General features: G+C 41.0%; 1 protein-coding gene across 2 annotated transcripts in view; it reads left to right on the top strand.

Moving 5' to 3' along the window:
• The first annotated feature begins 94 nt into the window (after positions 1-94).
• prkab1a (protein kinase, AMP-activated, beta 1 non-catalytic subunit, a) overlaps positions 95-18,505 on the top strand; it is a 28,039-nt gene continuing 9,628 nt past the window's right edge. For both annotated transcript variants that reach the window (XM_041898205.1, XM_041898202.1), the window contains exons 1-3: positions 95-208; positions 5,090-5,248; positions 6,546-6,712. In XM_041898205.1, the coding sequence (XP_041754139.1) occupies positions 5,120-5,248; positions 6,546-6,712 (296 nt within the window). In that variant the 5' untranslated portion in view covers positions 95-208; positions 5,090-5,119. The remainder of the gene's footprint in view (positions 209-5,089; positions 5,249-6,545; positions 6,713-18,505) is intronic.

Below are 18,505 nucleotides of genomic sequence, written 5' to 3'. Positions count from 1 at the left end.
GGACTGAGCCTTGATGGCCCATTAAAGGTCGACACTTCCACCTTGTGGTAAGAAAGTGACACTGCATGTGCTATCTGACAGTCAAGGAAGAAAGGAGGCGGGGCCCTCTTGAATGACGCCGAAGGTTGTGTTGTCAACAACAGAACATGGGAAAATGGTAAAATAAAAGACGAGCGATTTAGTGGTGTAAACTAACATACATTCTAAGGTATGGTTTTCAATATTCATACATTTCCTTCTCAGTCTGTGATTCTTGTTAACGTTAACCAGATATAGCCGCAGAGGTAGCTAGCTAGTAACTATAGCATTAAATGATCCATCACTCGCAGCATCTCGAAAAGAGATCCCATATCTTTCCCTAAATGCCTACACGGCACGCATCTATTTGTTCCGGGGAAAACATTTCATAGCCGACCGTGTGGAAAAGTTGGACCCCAGGGAAGCAAACAGAAATGATTTGACATGGCTACTAAACATTGCTTGGTAACGTAAAGTTAACGTTAGCTAGCTAAAAACATTAGCTAGCTAGCACCCTAACCAGGGAAACTAAACTGTAAGTGTTTCCATATATCTAGTATGAAATATGACCTATAATTAATTACAATATGAGTTAGTTTTCATTCCAAAAAATGGCAATTATGTAGCGTATCCGGGCCCTGTTGTATTTTCGTGATTTTGTTTAAAATAGTAGAATATAAAGATTTAGTGTTTAAATTATTTGAAAACAATGTATCCATTCACCTGCAAGTAGGGGTCTATGTCGTCATTCCCGTATTGTTTACTGTGTTTCCCGGAATTGGAAGTTGATCCATCGATTTTTCCCCCAAAATGTCAGCCTGTTTTAAAGGTGCATTATGCTGAAACAAACAGGAAGCGGCAAAGAGAGCCTCCACTTGATGGAAAATCTGTCTCCCTCCAGCAGTTGGCGTTTTTTCGCCCACCAAGCAAGGAGTTTTTGTATGGAGCTCAATGAGTGTCGAATTTGGTCAACAAAATTAACAAATGGCTTATTTGCTATGTGAAGTTTATTTGATCTAATAGAAGTTATCTAATGCTTAGGTTGTTATGCGTGTACTGATACAAGTAGGGCACGTGACATCCCAGCAACTTTGAGAAAAAACACTTTATATCGGAGTTGTATCGAGATGGCTATTCATGGCATGAGGCAGTTAGGGGGGAGAGATAAGTATTTTGTCAGTATATCCATAATTTTGGGTTGCTAAAATTCTAATAGTTTGCCTAATTTCGTTTTATGTGACAAAACAAGCATAGAGAATGTAGAGAATCATTGTACCATCTAAACCACTGTGAAATATATTTTCAGCTGTTTGAAGCTGGTGTACCAAAGTGAAAGATGCAAAAACGAAACGTAAGAACGGGAAACATAGACATAGTGCACATAGAACAGATTACTGCTTCTTGGACTTTCTTTCAAGGAGATTGACAGATATAACTCACATTTTTTAAAATTTTTGGTAATCATTTTATATCCTTTTTAAATTTAATTTAAACTTTTTTGGATGAATGCAAAAATATTCAAGAGATAAAGGTGCTCAGTTGACCCATTTTGCATACCCCACCATACCATTAGACATCCATGTTTTCATCACTGCAAAGGATAAACGTTTGAGATTGAAAAAATGTAAAAGCTTACAAACGGGGTTGTCAAGCTATTTTATATACAGTGGGGGAAAAAAGTATTTAGTCAGCCACCAATTGTGCAAGTTCTCCCACTCAAAAAGATGAGAGAGGCCTGTAATTTTCATCATAGGTACACGTCAACTATGACAGACAAATTGAGATTTTTTTTTACAGAAAATCACATTGTAGGATTTTTAATGAATTTATTTGCAAATTATGGTGGAAAATAAGTATTTGGTCAATAACAAAAGTTTCTCAATACTTTGTTATATACCCTTTGTTGGCAATGACACAGGTCATACGTTTTCTGTAAGTCTTCACAAGGTTTTCACACACTGTTGCTGGTATTTTGGCCCATTCCTCCATGCAGATCTCCTCTAGAGCAGTGATGTTTTGGAGCTGTCGCTGGGCAACACGGACTTTCAACTCCCTCCAAAGATTTTCTATGGGGTTGAGATCTGGAGACTGGCTAGGCTACTCCAGGACCTGGAAATGCTTCTTACGAAGCCACTCCTTCGTTGCCCGGGCGGTGTGTTTGGGATCATTGTCATGCTGAAAGACCCAGCCACGTTTCATCCTCAATGCCCTTGCTGATGGAAGGAGGTTTTCACTCAAAATCTCACGATACATGGCCCCATTCATTCTTTCCTTTACACGGATCAGTCGTCCTGGTCCCTTTGCAGAAAAACAGCCCCAAAGCATGATGTTTACACCCCCATGCTTCACAGTAGGTATGGTGTTCTTTGGATGCAACTCAGCATTCTTTGTCCTCCAAACACGACGAGTTGAGTTTTTACCAAAAAGTTCTATTTTGGTTTCATCTGACCATATGACATTCTCCCAATCCTCTTCTGGATCATCCAAATGCACTCTAGCAAACTTCAGACGGGCCTGGACATGTACTGGCTTAAGCAGGGGGACACGTCTGGCACTGCAGGATTTGAGTCCCTGGCGGCGTAGTGTGTTACTGATGGTAGGCTTTGTTACTTTGGTCCCAGCTCTCTGCAGGTCATTCACTAGGTCCCCCCGTGTGGTTCTGGGATTTTTGCTCACCGTTCTTGTGATCATTTTGACCCCACGGGGTGAGATCTTGCGTGGAGCCCCAGATCGAGGGAGATTATCAGTGTTCTTGTATGTCTTCCATTTCCTAATAATTGCTCCCACAGTTGATTTCTTCAAACCAAGCTGCTTACCTATTGCAGATTCAGTCTTCCCAGCCTGGTGCAGGTCTACAATTTTGTTTCTGGTGTCCTTTGACAGCTCTTTGGTCTTGACCATAGTGGAGTTTGGAGTGTGACTGTTTGAGGTTGTGGACAGGTGTCTTTTATACTGATAACAAGTTCAAACAGGTGCCATTAATACGGGTAACGAGTGGAGGACAGAGGAGCCTCTTAAAGAAGAAGTTACAGGTCTGTGAGAGCCAGAAATCTTGCTTGTTTGTAGGTGACCAAATACTTATTTTCCACCATAATTTGCAAATAAATTCATTAAAAATCCTACAATGTGATTTTCTGTAAAAAATAAATCTCAATTTGTCTGTCATAGTTGACGTGTACCTATGATGAAAATTACAGGCCTCTCTCATCTTTTTAAGTGGGAGAACCTGCACAATTGGTGGCTGACTAAATACTTTTTTCCCCCACTGTATATACACTACCGGTCAAAAGTTTTAGAACACCTACTCATTCAAGGTTTTGTCTTTATTTTTACTATTTTCTACATTGTAGAATAATAGTGAAGACATCAAAACTAAGAAATAACACGTATGGAATAATTTAGTAACCAAAAAAGTGTTAAACAAATCAAAATATATTTTATATTTGAGATTCTTCAAATAGCCACCCTTTGCCTTGATGACAACTTTGCACACTCTTGGCATTCTCTCAACCAGCTTCACCTGGAATGCTTTTCCAACAGTCTTGAAGGAGTTCCCACATATGCTGAGCACTTCTTTGCTGCTTTTCCTTCACTCTGCGGTCCGACTCATCCCAAACCATCTCAATTTAGTTGAGATCGGGGGATTGTGGAGGCCAGGTCATCTGATGCAGCACTCCATCACTCTCATTCTTTGTAAAATAGCCCTTACACAGCCTGTAGGTGTGTTGGGTCAATGTCCTGTTGAAAAACAAATGATAGTCCCACTATGCCCAAACCACATGGGATGGCGTATCACTGCACAATGCTGTGGTAACCATTCTGGTTAAGTGCACCTTGAATTCTAAATAAATCACAGACAGTGTCACCAGCAAAACACCACCACACCTCCTCCTGCATGCTTCACGGTTGGAACCACACATGCAGAGATCATCCGTTCACCTATTCTGCGTCTCACAAAGACATGGCGGTTGGAACCAAAAATCTCGCATTTTGACTCATCAGACCAAAGGACAGATTTCCACCGGTCTAATGTCCATTGTTCGTGTTTCTTGGCCCAAGCAGGTCCCTTCTTATTATTGGTGTCCTTTAGTAGTGGTTTCTTTAAAGCAATTCGACCATGAAAGCCTGATTCACACAGTCTCCTCTGAACAGTTGATGTTGAGATGTGTCTGTTTCCGGATTGACTGACCTTCATGTCTTAAAGTAATGATGGACTGTTGTTTCTCTTTGCTTATTTAAGCTGTTCTTGCCATAATATGGACTTGGTCTTTTACCAAATAGGGCTATCTTCTGTATACCACCCCTACCTTGTCACAACACAACTGATTGGCTCAAATGCATTAAGAGGGAAAGAAATTCCACAAATTAACTTTTAACAAGGCACACCTGTTAATTGAAATGCATTCCAGGTGACTACCTCATGAAGCTGGTTGAGAGAATGCCAAGAGTGTGCAAAGATTTCATCAAGGCAAAGGGTGGCTACTTTGAAGAATCTCAAATACAAAATATATTTTGATTTGTTTAACACTTTTTTGGTTACTACATGATTCCATATGTGTTATTTCATAGTTTTGATGTCTTCACTATTATTCTACAATGTAGAAAATAGGACAAAATAAAGATAAACCCTTGAATGATTAGGTGTTCTAAAACGTTTGACCGGTAATGTGTGTATATATATAAAAAGAATAATAGAATAGTTTGACAACACTGTTTGTAAGCTTTTAAATTATATCAAACTCAACTGTTTATCTTTTCCAGTGACGAAGACATGGATTTCTCATGTTATGGTGGGGTATGCAAAATGGGTCAACTTTGAGCACCTTTAACCTTTGGCATTCATGTTCAAAAAGTATATTTCTGACCACTTCTTCCATGGGCAAACCTGTATGCAAAGTGTTGTTTAAATTAAAAGGGATGCGGTCAAAAAGTGAATGAATTAAAATGGATTTACCCTACGCATAGTCTTTGGATGTGCCCACATTCTCTGTCCATGATGTCCCTTATTGTTTTTTTTTTTTTTTTACTGTTGTCCCATTAGTTTAAGCAATTTTCCAACCTTTGTCCACAGTGATTTTGGCTTAGTGACACAGAGGGGACCATGGGGAACACTAACACCGGTATGGGTACGGGACACAGGCGGGACAGCCGCGCCAAGGAGGGCGACAGGCCTAAAATCCTCATGGACAGTCCAGAGGATGCTGATATGTTCCATGGAGAGGACATCAAGGTTAGTTTTACAGGCGTAAGCCTCTGTAATTATGTAGGGTGTCCAACCACTCTGCCCCAGAGAAAATGTGCTTTGGTGAAGAAATTTAAGCTCCTTATTCTGAATCGTTCAGTGGGGTCTTTCGCTAACATATCATAAACATTATATCCAAATAGTCGGATTTCGTAACCTAATACAGCCAATAATAAGCACCGAGCTCTGTTGACAGTGGTGCTGGTTTCTCGTAATAACTGTTGAGGATTTTACATTTTGTGGTGGTCGTCTTCAAAGTTATTTCCGCGGGTCGCAAAAAGCAAAGTTAGCATGACATGAGCTGAATTAAATGTAAAAGGATTAGAAAAATGAAAAGCTGGGAATTAGCTCAGTGCTCCGTTGACGTTTCACAGAGATACACTTGTTTTTGTGAGAAATATTCGAAAAAGAACGGGAATCTCAAATTAATATGAAAAGCATATATTAAAATAGTACATGTCATGTCTCCTATCCATCTTACCTCTATATTGTTTTATGTCCTGCGGATTGTCAGGTAGCCAGTACCCTTAATTCTTGCACAGAATCCCGCCTAGCTGACGTGATGCAATTTTCCAGATTTATTACCACTTTTTTTCTCTGGCCTCCATTTAGTCACCCTGTAGGATGGCCAATCTAATCCTAATAACTTTTGAACTAATTATGATAGAGACATTAGGTTTGGACCATTGGTTTTCTTAGAGGATTATCTACAGAATTGTACCGATTGGTCAAAAGACTCTAACATTTAAAAAAACACACAGAGAGACTCTTCTCCCCCTCTTCCCGTCCCACACACACAGAGACTCATTTCCATTTCTTCCCATTTCTCACACACACCGAGACTCTTCTCTCCCTCTTCCCATTTCTCACACACACAGAGACTTCTCTCCCTCTTCCCATTTCTCACACACACAGACTTATCTCTCCCTCTTCCCATTTCTCACACACAGAGACTTATCTCTCCCTCTTCCCATTTCTCACACACAGAGACTATTCTATCCCTCTTCCCATTTCTCACACACAGAGACTATTCCATCCCTCTTCCCATTTCTCACACACAGAGACTATTCTATCCCTCTTCCCATTTCTCACACACAGAGACTATTCCATCCCTCTTCCCATTTCTCACACACAGAGACTATTCCATCCCTCTTCCCATTTCTCACACACAGAGACTATTCTATCCCTCTTCCCATTTCTCTCACACACAGAGACTCTTCTCTCCCTCTTCCCATTTCTCTCACACACACAGATACTCATCTCTCCCTCTTCCCTGGTTTCCTAGGCTCCACTAGAGAAAGAGGAGTACCTTGCATGGCGGCAGGACCTGGAGGCTGATAAAGGGCCCACACTGGACCGCCCCACTGTGTTCCGCTGGACTGGAAGCGGGAAGGAGGTCTTTCTGTCCGGATCCTTCAACAACTGGGCCAACAAGATCCCCCTAACCAGGAGGTGGGTTAGCAGCAATGAGAAGGGCATCCTACTCATAACCTGCCTATGGTGCAATTCACACTGTGTTGTGAGTGAGTATACACTGAGTATACAAAACATTAGGAACACCTGCTTTTTCCATGACATCGACTGACCAGGTGGAAGCTATGATCCCTTATTGAAGTCACCTGCCAAATCCACTTCAATCAGTGTAGATGAAGACCAGTTAAAGAAGGAGTTTTAAGCCTTGAGACAATTTAGATATGGATTGTGTATGTGTGCCATTCAGAGGGTGAATGGGCAAGACCTTTGAACAGGGTATGGTAGTTGGTGCAAGGCACACCGGTTGGAGTCTGTCAAGAACTGAAACACTGCTTAATGCGTTTGAGCCAATCAGTTATGTTGTGACAAGGTAGGGGTGGTATACAGAAGATAGCCCTATTTGGTCAAAGACCAAGTCCATATTATGGCAAGAACAGCTCAAATATGTAAAGTGAAATGACAGTCCGTCAAGAACTTTGAAAGTTTCTTCAAGTGCAGTCGTAAAAACCATCAAGCGCTATGATGAAACTGGCTCTTATGAGGAACGCCACAGGAAAGGAAGACCCAGAGTTACCTCTGCTGCAGAGGATAAGTTCATTGGAGTTATCAGCCTCAGAAATTGCAGCCCCAAAAAATGCTTCACAGAGTTCTAGAAACAGACACATGGGGTGCTGGTGACACTGTCAGTGATTTATTTAGAATTCAAGGCACATTTAACCAGCATGGCTACCATAGCATTCTGCAGCGATAGGCCATCCCATCTGGTTTGCGCTTAGCGGGACTATCATTTGTTTTTCAACAGGACAATTACCCAACACACTTCCAGGCTGTGTAAGGGATATTTGACCAAGAAGGAGAGTGATGGAGTGCTGCATCAGAAGACCTGGCCATCACAATCCCCCGACCTCAACCCAATTTAGATGGTTTGGGATCAGTTGAACCGCAGAGTGAAACAAAATCAGCCAACAAGTGCTCAGCATATGTGGGAACTCCTTCAAGACTGTTTGAAAAGCATTCCAGATGAAGCTGGTTGAGAGAATGCCAAGAGTGTGCAAAGCTGTCATCAAGGCAAAGGGTGGCTACTTTGAAGAATCTAAAATCTAAAATATATTTTGATTTCTTTGGTTACTACATGATTCCATAAGTGTTCTTTCATAGTTTTGATGTCTTCACTATTATTCTACAATGTAGAAAAAAGTAAAAATCAAGAAAAACCCTTGAATGAGTAGGTGTGTCCAAACTTTTGACTGGTACTGTATACAGTGCATTCGGAAAGTATTCGGACCACCTTTACTTTTTCCACATTTTGTTACGTTACAACCTTATTCTAAAATTGATTAAACTTTTTTTCCCCTCATCAATCTACACACAATGCCCCATAATGACAAAGTAAAAACAGGTTTTTAGACATTTTTGCTAATTTATTAAAAATAAAACCTGAAATATGACATTTTCATAAGTATCCAGACCCTTTACTCAGTACTTTGTTGAAGCAGCTTTGGCAGCGGTTACAGCCTCGAGTCTTCAAAAGTATGACGCTACAAGCTTGGCACACCTGTATTTGGGGAGTTTCTCCTTCTCTGCAGATCCTCTCAAGCTCTGTCAGGTTGGATGGGGAGCGTTGCTGCACAGCTATTTTCAGGTCTCTCCAGAGATGTTCAATCGTGGTCTTCTGTAGCTCAATTGGTAGAGCATGGCGCTTGTAACGCCAGGGTAGTGGGTTCGATCCCCGGGACCACCCATACGTAAAAATGTATGCACACATGACTGTAAGTCGCTTTGGATAAAAGCGTCTGCTAAATGGCATATTATTATTATTATAATCGGGTTCAAGTCCGGGCTCTGGCTGGGCCACTCAAGGACATTCAGAGACTTGTCCCGAAGCCACTCCTGCGTTGTCTTGGCTGTGTGCTTAGGGTCGTTGTCCTGTTGGAAGGTGAACCTTCGCCCCAGTCTGAGGTCCTGTGCGCTCTGGAGCAGGTTATCATCGAGGACCCCTCTGTACTTTTCTCTGTTCAGCTTTGCCTCGATCTTGGCTAGTCTCCCAGTCCCTGCCGCTGAAAAACATCCCCACAGCATGATGTTGCCACCACTGTGCTTCACTGTAGGGATGGTACCAGGTTTCCTCCAGACGTGACGCTTGGCATTCAGGCCAAAGAGTTCAATCTTGGTTTCATCAGACCAGATAATCTTGATTCTCATTGTCTGAGAGTCTTTAGGTGCCTTTTGGCAAACTCCAAGCGGGCTGTCATGTGCCTTTTACTGAGGAGTGGCTTCCGTCTGGCTTCCGTCCACTCTACCATAAAGGCCTGATTGGTGGCGTACTGCAGAGATGGTTGTCCTTCTGGAAGGTTATCCCATCTCCACAGAGGAACTCTAGAGCTCTGTCAAGATTCTTGGTCACCTCCCTGACCAAGGCCCTTCTCTCCCGATTGCTTAGTTTGGCCGGGCGGCCAGCTCTGGGAAGAGTCTTGGTGGTTTCAAACTTCTTCCATTTAAGAATGATGGAGGCCACTGTGTTCTTGGGGACCTTTGATGCTGCACAAATGTTTTGGTACCCTTCCTCAGATCTGTGCCTCAACACAATCCTGTCTCGGAGCTCTACGGACAATTCCTTCGACATCATCGCTTGGTTTCTGCTCTGACATACACTGTCAACTGTGGGACCGTGTATAGACAGGTGTGTGCCTTTCCAAATCATGTCCAATCAATTGAATTTACCACAGGTGGACTCCAATCAAGTTGTAGAAACATCTCAAGGATGATCAATGGAAAAAGGATGCACCTGAGCTCAATTTCGAGTCTCACAGCAAAGGGTCTGAATACTTATGTAAATAAGGTATTTCTGTTTTTTATAAATGTGCAAAAATGTCTAAACCAGTTTTCGCTTTGTCATTATGGGGTATTGTGTGTAGATTGATGAGGGAAAAAAATAATTTAATCAATTTTAGAATAAGGCTGTAACGTAATTTTTTTTGGGAAAAGTCAAGGGGTCTGAATACAGTGCCTTGCAAAAGTATATCCGAAACTTTGAACATCCCACGGAGCACCATTAAATCCATTATTAAAAAATGGAAAGAATATGGCACCACAACAAACCTGCCAAGAGAGGGCCGCCTACCAAAACTCATGTACCAGGCAAGGAGGGCATTAATCAGAGGCAACAAAGACACCAAAGATAACCCTGAAGGAGCTGCAAAGCTCCACAGTAGAGGTTGGAGTATCTGTCCATAGGACCACTTCAAGCCGTACACTCCACAGAGCTGGGCTTTACGGAGGAGTGGCCAGAAAAAAGCCATTGCTTAAAGACAAAAATAAGCAAGGTGTTCGCCAAAAGGCATGTGGGAGACTCCCCAAACATATGGAAGAAGGTACTCTGGTCAGATGAGACTAAAATGTAGCTTTTTGGACATCAAGGAAAACCATATGTCTGGCACAAACCCAACTCCTCTCATCACCCCGAGAACACCATCCCCACAGTGAAGCATGGTGGTGGCAGCATCATGCTGTGGGATGTTTTTAATCGGCAGGGACTGGGAAACTGGGAATGATGGATGGCGCTAAATACAGGGAAATTCTTGAGGGAAACCTGTTTCAGTCTTCCAGAGATTTGAGACTCGGACGGAGGTTCACCTTCCAGCAGGACAATGACCCTAAGCATACTGCTAAAGCAACACTCGAGTGGTTTAAGGGGAAACATTTAAATGTCTTGGAATGGCCTAGTCAAAGCCCAGACATCAATCCAATTGAAAATCTGTGGTATGACTTAAAGATTGCTGTACACCAGAGGAATCCATCCAACTTGAAGGAGCTGGAGCAGTTTTGCCTTGAAGAATGGGCAAAAATCCCAGTGGCTAGATGTGCCAAGCTTATAGAGACATACACCAAGAGACTTGCAGCTGTAATTGCTGCAAAAGGTGGCTCTACAAAGTATTGACTTTGGGGGGGTGAATAGTTATGCACGCTCAAGTTTTTTGTCTTATGTCTTGTTTGTTTCAGATTTTTATTTATTTTGCATCTTCAAAGTGGTAGGCATGTTGTGTAAATCAAATGATACAAACCCCCAATAAATCAATTTTAATTCCAGGTTGTAAGTCAACAAAATAGGAAAAATGCCAAGGGGGGTGAATACTTTCGCAAGCCACTGTACTTTCTGAAGGCACTGTATATACAGTGAGGGAAAAAAGTATTTGATCCCCTGCTGATTTTGTACGTTTGCCCACTGACAAAGAAATTATCAGTCTATAATTTTAATGGTAGGTTGTTGTGGAAAATAACCACCATACTTTATTACAAATAAGGTCTTACAGAGTTTTCGTTGCATCAAGGAATTACTTTATTAAAGTTTTCAACACAGCCGATGGTAGGTTGTTGTGGAAAATAACCACCATACTTTATTACAAATAAGGTCTTACAGAGTTTTCGTTGCATCAAGGAATTACTTTATTAAAGTTTTCAACACAGCCGATACCCATCTGCAGAGGGGCACAACTTCTTAAGGTCTTCCTCCATCTTATATAGTCCTCTTCAGTTTTCCTGCTCTTTTATTGCTCCGCCCACTTCCTTTGTCCCTGAGGACGGCTGAACTATTACTCCAACCAATCACCCGCTCCCCTGTACCTCACCCCCTCAAGCTGTAATCAATCAAGAAGATACCAAGGAGACAAAGGTCTAGCCCAAACTCTATTCAACCCTGGTGCCGCTCCCTTCACTGTGTTTGAAGAGAGAGACAAAAGAAAACGGTCCAATTCAGTTAGCCACAAAGAATTTTAACTATATGTTCATGATTAACTCAATTTCATCTGATAATCCATTAAAACTACACATCATATCCCTCCCAATGGGATTACTAATCCCATACATTTATAAAAGTATATTATGCTTATGCTATCAATCCCAATCTTTGCATTCAAGGTTATACTCATAATAAAAATATCACTATTTCTACTCAAAATAATTCCAACAAAAGTGTTAGTCTCCTAACACATTAAAAGTAACGTAGCATTGTTTTAACCATACTACCTAGGACATGTTTAAGAATAGTGTCAACATCTTTAACTCACATATCTTCATTCAGATCAATCAGTCAGCTTACAATTCATAATCATACTCAAATTAATTACCCAAAACAAATTTAGAATGACAATTCTTAGTCAGTCCCTTGGTTCCATCATTCAAAGTTAAAACTATCACCTTGGCACATATTGACACTAACAGAATGTACCTCTATATTATCCATAATTTTAGCATTACCTTCCTCATAACGAGAATTACAACAGATCAGTATCTTAATGCATTCCTAGTCTAAATTACTAATTATCAATTTAGCAGTGTATAATAACTCCTCAATTCAACATACTACCTCAACTAACACTCCCTTCCTCTACCGGCACTCAATCTTCTGGCGTCCTCCTTATGTCCTTCAGATAGCTTCATAGTTCATCTTGGATTGCCCATGGCAATGCCCCAATTCCAATGTCACACCTCCACCATCATTCTGTTTTGTCCATTTTGCCAACCAGTAACTATGAAGAACGTTGTATTGGCATAGATCTCTCTCTTCCTGCTCACTCCACATGGACTCCTGTCACATTCTTGAGAGAAAAGGCACAAAAGAGAAGGCAATTGATTGCTTTGATTTAATGCTGGATTCAGGTCTCCTGGCAGAGGTGGTGTCGGACAAGAACGTCTTTAACGCCTTTGTTGCTCCTCTTCAGCCGGGTAGAGGGTTTTTGGTTTTTATTGAGGTTTACACCGTTCTGGACCGAATTATCTCTGCTATGCATTACGACACCATCCGTAGTAACCTCAGGAAAGGACAGATCATAACAGTTCAGTTGAGTTAATGTCCAATCCAAAACATCCTATTAACATTGACTATATGACAAATCATTATGTTTCACCACTCATTCTTAATACACATTTCTAATACTTGATCCTGCTGCCTGATACATTCTTCTTTGAGGGGTCCCTGTATTCCAAAGGCTATCTGTTTAAATGCCCCCTAGTTTCACATTCTCCCTTGAATTCTCCCAAATTATATAACCCAATTGTTTTATTGTAACATTCCAATATTTCCTCATAATCTATTTGATATTACTCTGGTGTTCCCCTTTTCCTTGTTCTTATTCTAACAATTGCTTACACTTCTCTCCTCATCCTGGTTGATCATAAAATTGTTTATAATTAGAATTCCCTAAATATTACAAAAGTTGTGATTGAATCCTAGCACACAGTCCTGGTAACTGTGAAGATTTTGAACTACTGTTAATTCTTTAAACGGAGGTGTGGTGCATATTAGACTATTTTCTTTATTTACTTGTAATGTAATATATTGTACTCATCTATACCAATCATTGTTTAACGCTTCCTTCCATTCCCTTTCTTCTGCATTTGGTATGGCTCTAACATGTAAAGGGTTTAATGCACTTTCCCAAGGAATAATTACTTCAACAACCCTACCCCCTGGAAATGTAGCACTTATAAGTACTACATCCAATTGTTTATCTACGTCCTGGGCTGTTATTCTTATGTCTATGATCCATCTGTCTTTTTCTTTTATTATCTTAAGGTCACAGGTACCCCATGTGATTTCCCCATAATCCTTGTGTTGGTTCCTCCCACACCAATAACCAGTTGACCCTCGTACTTTAATAGCGATCCCTTTCTGTATTTTAGTTATGCTTCCTGCCTGTGCAGGAATATACATTTTAATCCTATCTGCTTCCCTTCTCTGACTTATTATTTTGCTCTTTACTATTGTCAGTATGCCATTCCCCTTATCCTCAGGGAAATTAGTCAAGGGCAGAGAAATCAATGATGGAGATATCTGGTGCATCTTGGAGGTCTGGAATCTCTCGGCGGTCTGGAATGTCTTGGAGGTCTGGAATCTCTTGGCGGTCTCTTAGTCATCAGTTCCCTCACTCTGGTACAATGGTTTAGATGATACCCGATCGCGCTCCCCTCTATCCGTACCGCCGTTGGTGTAACCGGGACGATGATGTATGGTCACTTTAGCTGTTAACCTTCTCCCGTCACTAGGGTCTCCGGATCAGCCAGAGTCCCTCTCAATCTATCGACATCGGTCTGCGAAGAGTGTCCTTCTATCAGCCTACCCATAAGGAAGCTCTGAGTTACTGCTGCAAGGACACACAAGCACAGACACACACAAAAGACAACAATGCTACCCAATGGCTGGGGTTGGAACACTCCTATAGTGGGAAACATGGTTCTAAGTATCTGTCTCCGCCACTTTTACCATCATTGAGGTAGCCAACAACACCTGGTACAGGCCCCTCCACATAGGGTCTTTCCAGCTCTTTTATCATCACATAGTCTCTAGGGCGCAGAAAATACTCAGATTCTCCTACTCCGTTGGGCAGAGTTCCCTTCACCCATGGGAAAAAAATCTTAAGAACATTGTTAGGTTAGGTGAGACACAGTATGCTACTTATGTCCTCTCATCCGTCAGGAGAAGCCTTGAGATTATAAAGCACACCTCCTTCCAGCTCGTTGTAGTCCCCTCATTTCATAGACAGACCTCTACACCCTGCCTCCTATCACAAAAACTAAAAAGATTTAACCTAACCCATAATACATTATTACTTCTGCTCATATCCTTAATACAATTTGCATATCTTACCACAAAAACATAAAAAATATTAAAACCATTAAAAACCATTAAAACTCCTGTAAGCCCAAAATCATTAAAACACCTTTAAAACCCCTGTAAGCCCAAAATCAAAATCGTTAACACCTTCCCCCCTTTGGACCCTTGTGTTCAAAAAACAAAACAACAACATTGCTTGTTAAACCAAAAATAATAACTGAACTTAAAATGACAACCCTTGATGATATCTTAACCCAATTGCATTCGTTATTCAAGGATATCTCTCCTTCAAGACTAACTCTCCCACTTCATCTTTGTCCTGTTTGGGATGATATATAGGATTAATGCCAAATTATATACTTCTTTACAATTGCTTATTATAATGAACCTCTAATTAAGCATGCCTCCAAGATTTATAGTGTGGATGATCAGATCACACTATAAAGCCAGGATAGATTGCAGAGGTCATTGAAATCATTCAATTAATTGTTCCATGAAATAGTATACTACTCATTAACAACCGTCAAAACATTTAATAAATGTTGTATCCCAAGTGTACAGTATGTCTTTAGTACAGCTCTTTTCAAAATAAATCACATGTATTTACTTATCTCTCAGTAAATAAAAGCCCCTTTAAGATATTTCACTTCCATCCCGTGAAAAAACCCAAAACCCAAATAAAAATCCTATACAGCTAACATTTCATACTAAGTGGTTTGTTTGTGGTTATTTGAACACCATATAGTAAAACAATAAACAAACAAAAAATGGCCAGGCCTTATTTATAATCTCAGCAAATATTTCAAAGAAAGGAGAATCACTCCCCCCTTTTTCCTGGAAGAAAAAGTACACATTTAGTTAGTTTCCATTTTGATACCTCTTAATCAGTCCACATCTAAATTCGAAATTCTCACTCTCTTGCCACATCTCCTGATCCCTCCTTTCAGACAACCCTCAAGAACATCACTTGTGACTGCTCCCTTCTCCAGTGAATTCCACAATCTAGTGCACATAAAACGAAATAAAATCCCATATGATTTAAACCCCTAGGCTTTTCCTTAGCCGCACTGCTACCACTCAATCACCCCCAACATGCTTCATGACGTCGAAAACTCAAATATGCTATCTCTTGCCTCGTTGGTTGTACTTTCCCACATGCCCTGTGACCCCCCTCCTATAAAATAATTTACTAATGTGATGATGGTTTCTCCCATTAGCGTCATCGTCATTGGACACCCATAACACTTTACTACAATCCATAACACACAAATTCAACCCCTCTAGCGATTGTTTAAATGCAGCATGATACACCATTTGACTATTTGTAACCCTCATTCGCGCTGTCACCCATACATACTGTCAATTTACATTTCACCTTTTTATTTATTTAGTATCTTTGACCCTCGGAAGGATTCTTTAACCCCACTGAATGTAATACTTCTCCCTCTCAATACAGTCAATTCCTCAGTGTAAGGAATCAGTGATATTTGGTCCCAAGTATCTATCAAAATGTTGTTTGAGACGTGGTCTCCTACATCTCCCTCATCATTCATACTGTAGGGGATTTCCATCAATCCGTGAAGAAAGACTCCCAATCAAGACACATCAGACATTTTAATGTTTCATTAAGTGGAATACACCTATATCATAACAAACCCATAACCACTTTCCAGTATTCTAATCATTTCAATCTGCTGCCTTTATTTTAGTAAAAATATAAATTGTGTAATCAATCCAGAACCTACAAAAAGTTAGTCCTGTCCCCTAGTCCAAAATAAATGCTTCTCTAGCTACCCTGTTGTGGTCCTCCCCATGAGTTCTAAGACTGCTGCCATTCATCTTAGCTGGTTCCATTTCTTTGCCAATTTTCCTGTTGTGGTTGCCTAGGCAGCCATGGGTTGGTAGGACAATCCCTTCTCATATGTCCTAATTGATTGCACCCCCAGCAGACACCTGGTCTTCTTGGTCCACCACTCTGGTGTGTTTGCTGCTGTGGTTGGTACCATTGATTCTTGGGTCCATTTTAATTATTCTTGTTTTGCCACTGCCCAGGGGATTGGTGTGTGTATACACATTCACTACTGGTAAGGTAGGATCTCTTTGGCCTTGCTGCTGAGGCAGTGATTGTTGACCTCCCTGGATGACAGGTGCCATGCCACCCTCCTCCGGCGATGCCGGAGTAATCACTGGAGCTTGTGTTCTCTTTTTGTCCTTTCTCGACAGCTCTTCCAGCTGCATTTGTGTCAGTTTTCTTTGAATGTCTCTCCCTTGATCTGTCAGTTTCTGTTCATCCTTCCTGTATTTCTCCACTGCGTGGATAACATGGTCACAGAACTCTTTGTGTGACTTTGACGTTAGTCCCACCACATCTTCTAGTCTGCTTCTGACAGGCGTTGGCATTCCTTCCATCAATGATGTCCTAAACCGTGTTGTCATCAGTGGATCCCCCTCCGGATCCCTTTCTGTTTCTTGTCGCCACCTCTTGAGCTGGTCCTCCAGATAACCTGCCGGGTTTTCTTTATCTCCCAATGGCTCCCCTTTTAGTGCTTTAGGGTCTATTTTGGCTGGATACTCTATTCTCAGAGTGTGCCACAGTCCTGGCCTATACTTGTCAAAGGCCACTCCATCCAGTATCGTTCTCCGCACCACCAGTATGAGGCCATCAGCCTGCATCAAGTTCTCCATTTTGGCCACTCCCACCACCCTGGCCAGCAATGCTTTCAAGTCTCCCACCGCCAGTAGCTTCCCCATCGTTTGTTCTTCAAATGTTCTAATCCATTTTCCTGCTCCTTCATGCAGGTTAGGCAGTCTAGTCACCAGACCTTCCAGGTCCTGCTTTCCCCAAGGCACATAATGAACCTGTGTCCCCTTTACCAAAATGGGACATTGAGCTCCATATTTTTCTGGCTTTTTTATTGTCCTTCTGTTTCTTAAATTTGCTTTTTCCAGATGAGCGTATAGTGCCTTACCTAATTCTGTGACTATAGGTGTGCCTCCTGTGGCTCCTTGCTCTGATAGTCGTCCCTCTGTCTCACTCTGTTCTTGATCAGAGTCAGCATACTGTCTAAGTTCTTCACCTTCCTCATCATTTGTATTCCCCCCATCTCTTTGCCCATCATACTCTTGTTCATCTATCCCTCAGTCCTCTATAACAGTCTATATCTAAATGTGATTTGTCTCCTCTTTTAGGCGTGGAAACCTGTTGTTTCCCCTTTTCTTCCTCTTCTATCTCTATATTCCCTGTTATTGAGACTACACCTGTAACCTGTGAATACTGCCCCCCTTCTGCGTATGGTCAATTTGTAAGTCGCTCTGGATAAGAGCGTCTGCTAAATGACGTAAATGTAAATGTAAATGTGGTGGTGTAGTTGAACCAGCCTTTTTTGGTTCACTCCCTCGCTCTTCTAATTTTCTTGTTATTCTTTGTTCCCTTATCTTATCCATTCTTACATCAAATGTTCCCTCCTTTGGCCATTTAGTTACTATTTTCCTGGTCCTTTTTTCCCCATTTGTCAGAGATATTACCAATATTACTATTTTCTGGGAACCTTCTCTTCTGATTGCTACTTGTGTTCCTGCCATCTCTACTTATTGTGTGGTTCAGTGTCTATATTAGGGTGTAAGGTAAATTATTCCTGTTGTCTTTCTCAGCTAAACGTTTTATATCCCTCAGTTAATGGTCTTTAACTCCCTAATATATCTTCATACTCTTCCTCTTTCCTTAAATTAGATTTTATCCCTTGCCTTTCCTTTTATCATTACTGGATCAATTAAATTGTGCCTTTTTCTGATAATGTTATAATTGTAGCCTATTGCATTACTTTAGTTTAAAATATAAATTTGTTTATTCAACAAATCTACAACCCACTATAAGTAGGTGCTATTCCCTCAGCTCGTTGCAATAAAATGCAAATTAATTACTTAAAAATCATATAATGTGATTTTCTGGATTTTTGTTTTAGATTCCGTCTCTCACAGTTGAAGTGTACCTATGATAAAAATTACAGACCTCTACATGCTTTGTAAGTAGGAAAACCTGCAAAATCGGCAGTGTATCAAATACTTGTTCTCCCCACTGTATATATTATTCCACTTTTATCCACTCTCCATTAATCAATTACCCACACATAACATACATCATATGTCAATATTATTCATCATCC

This window comes from Coregonus clupeaformis, chromosome 15 (genome assembly GCF_020615455.1).
Source record: "Coregonus clupeaformis isolate EN_2021a chromosome 15, ASM2061545v1, whole genome shotgun sequence".
Lineage (NCBI taxonomy): Eukaryota > Metazoa > Chordata > Actinopteri > Salmoniformes > Salmonidae > Coregonus > Coregonus clupeaformis.
Note: the sequence above shows the minus strand (reverse complement) of the source record. Positions and strands in the feature narration are given on the sequence as shown.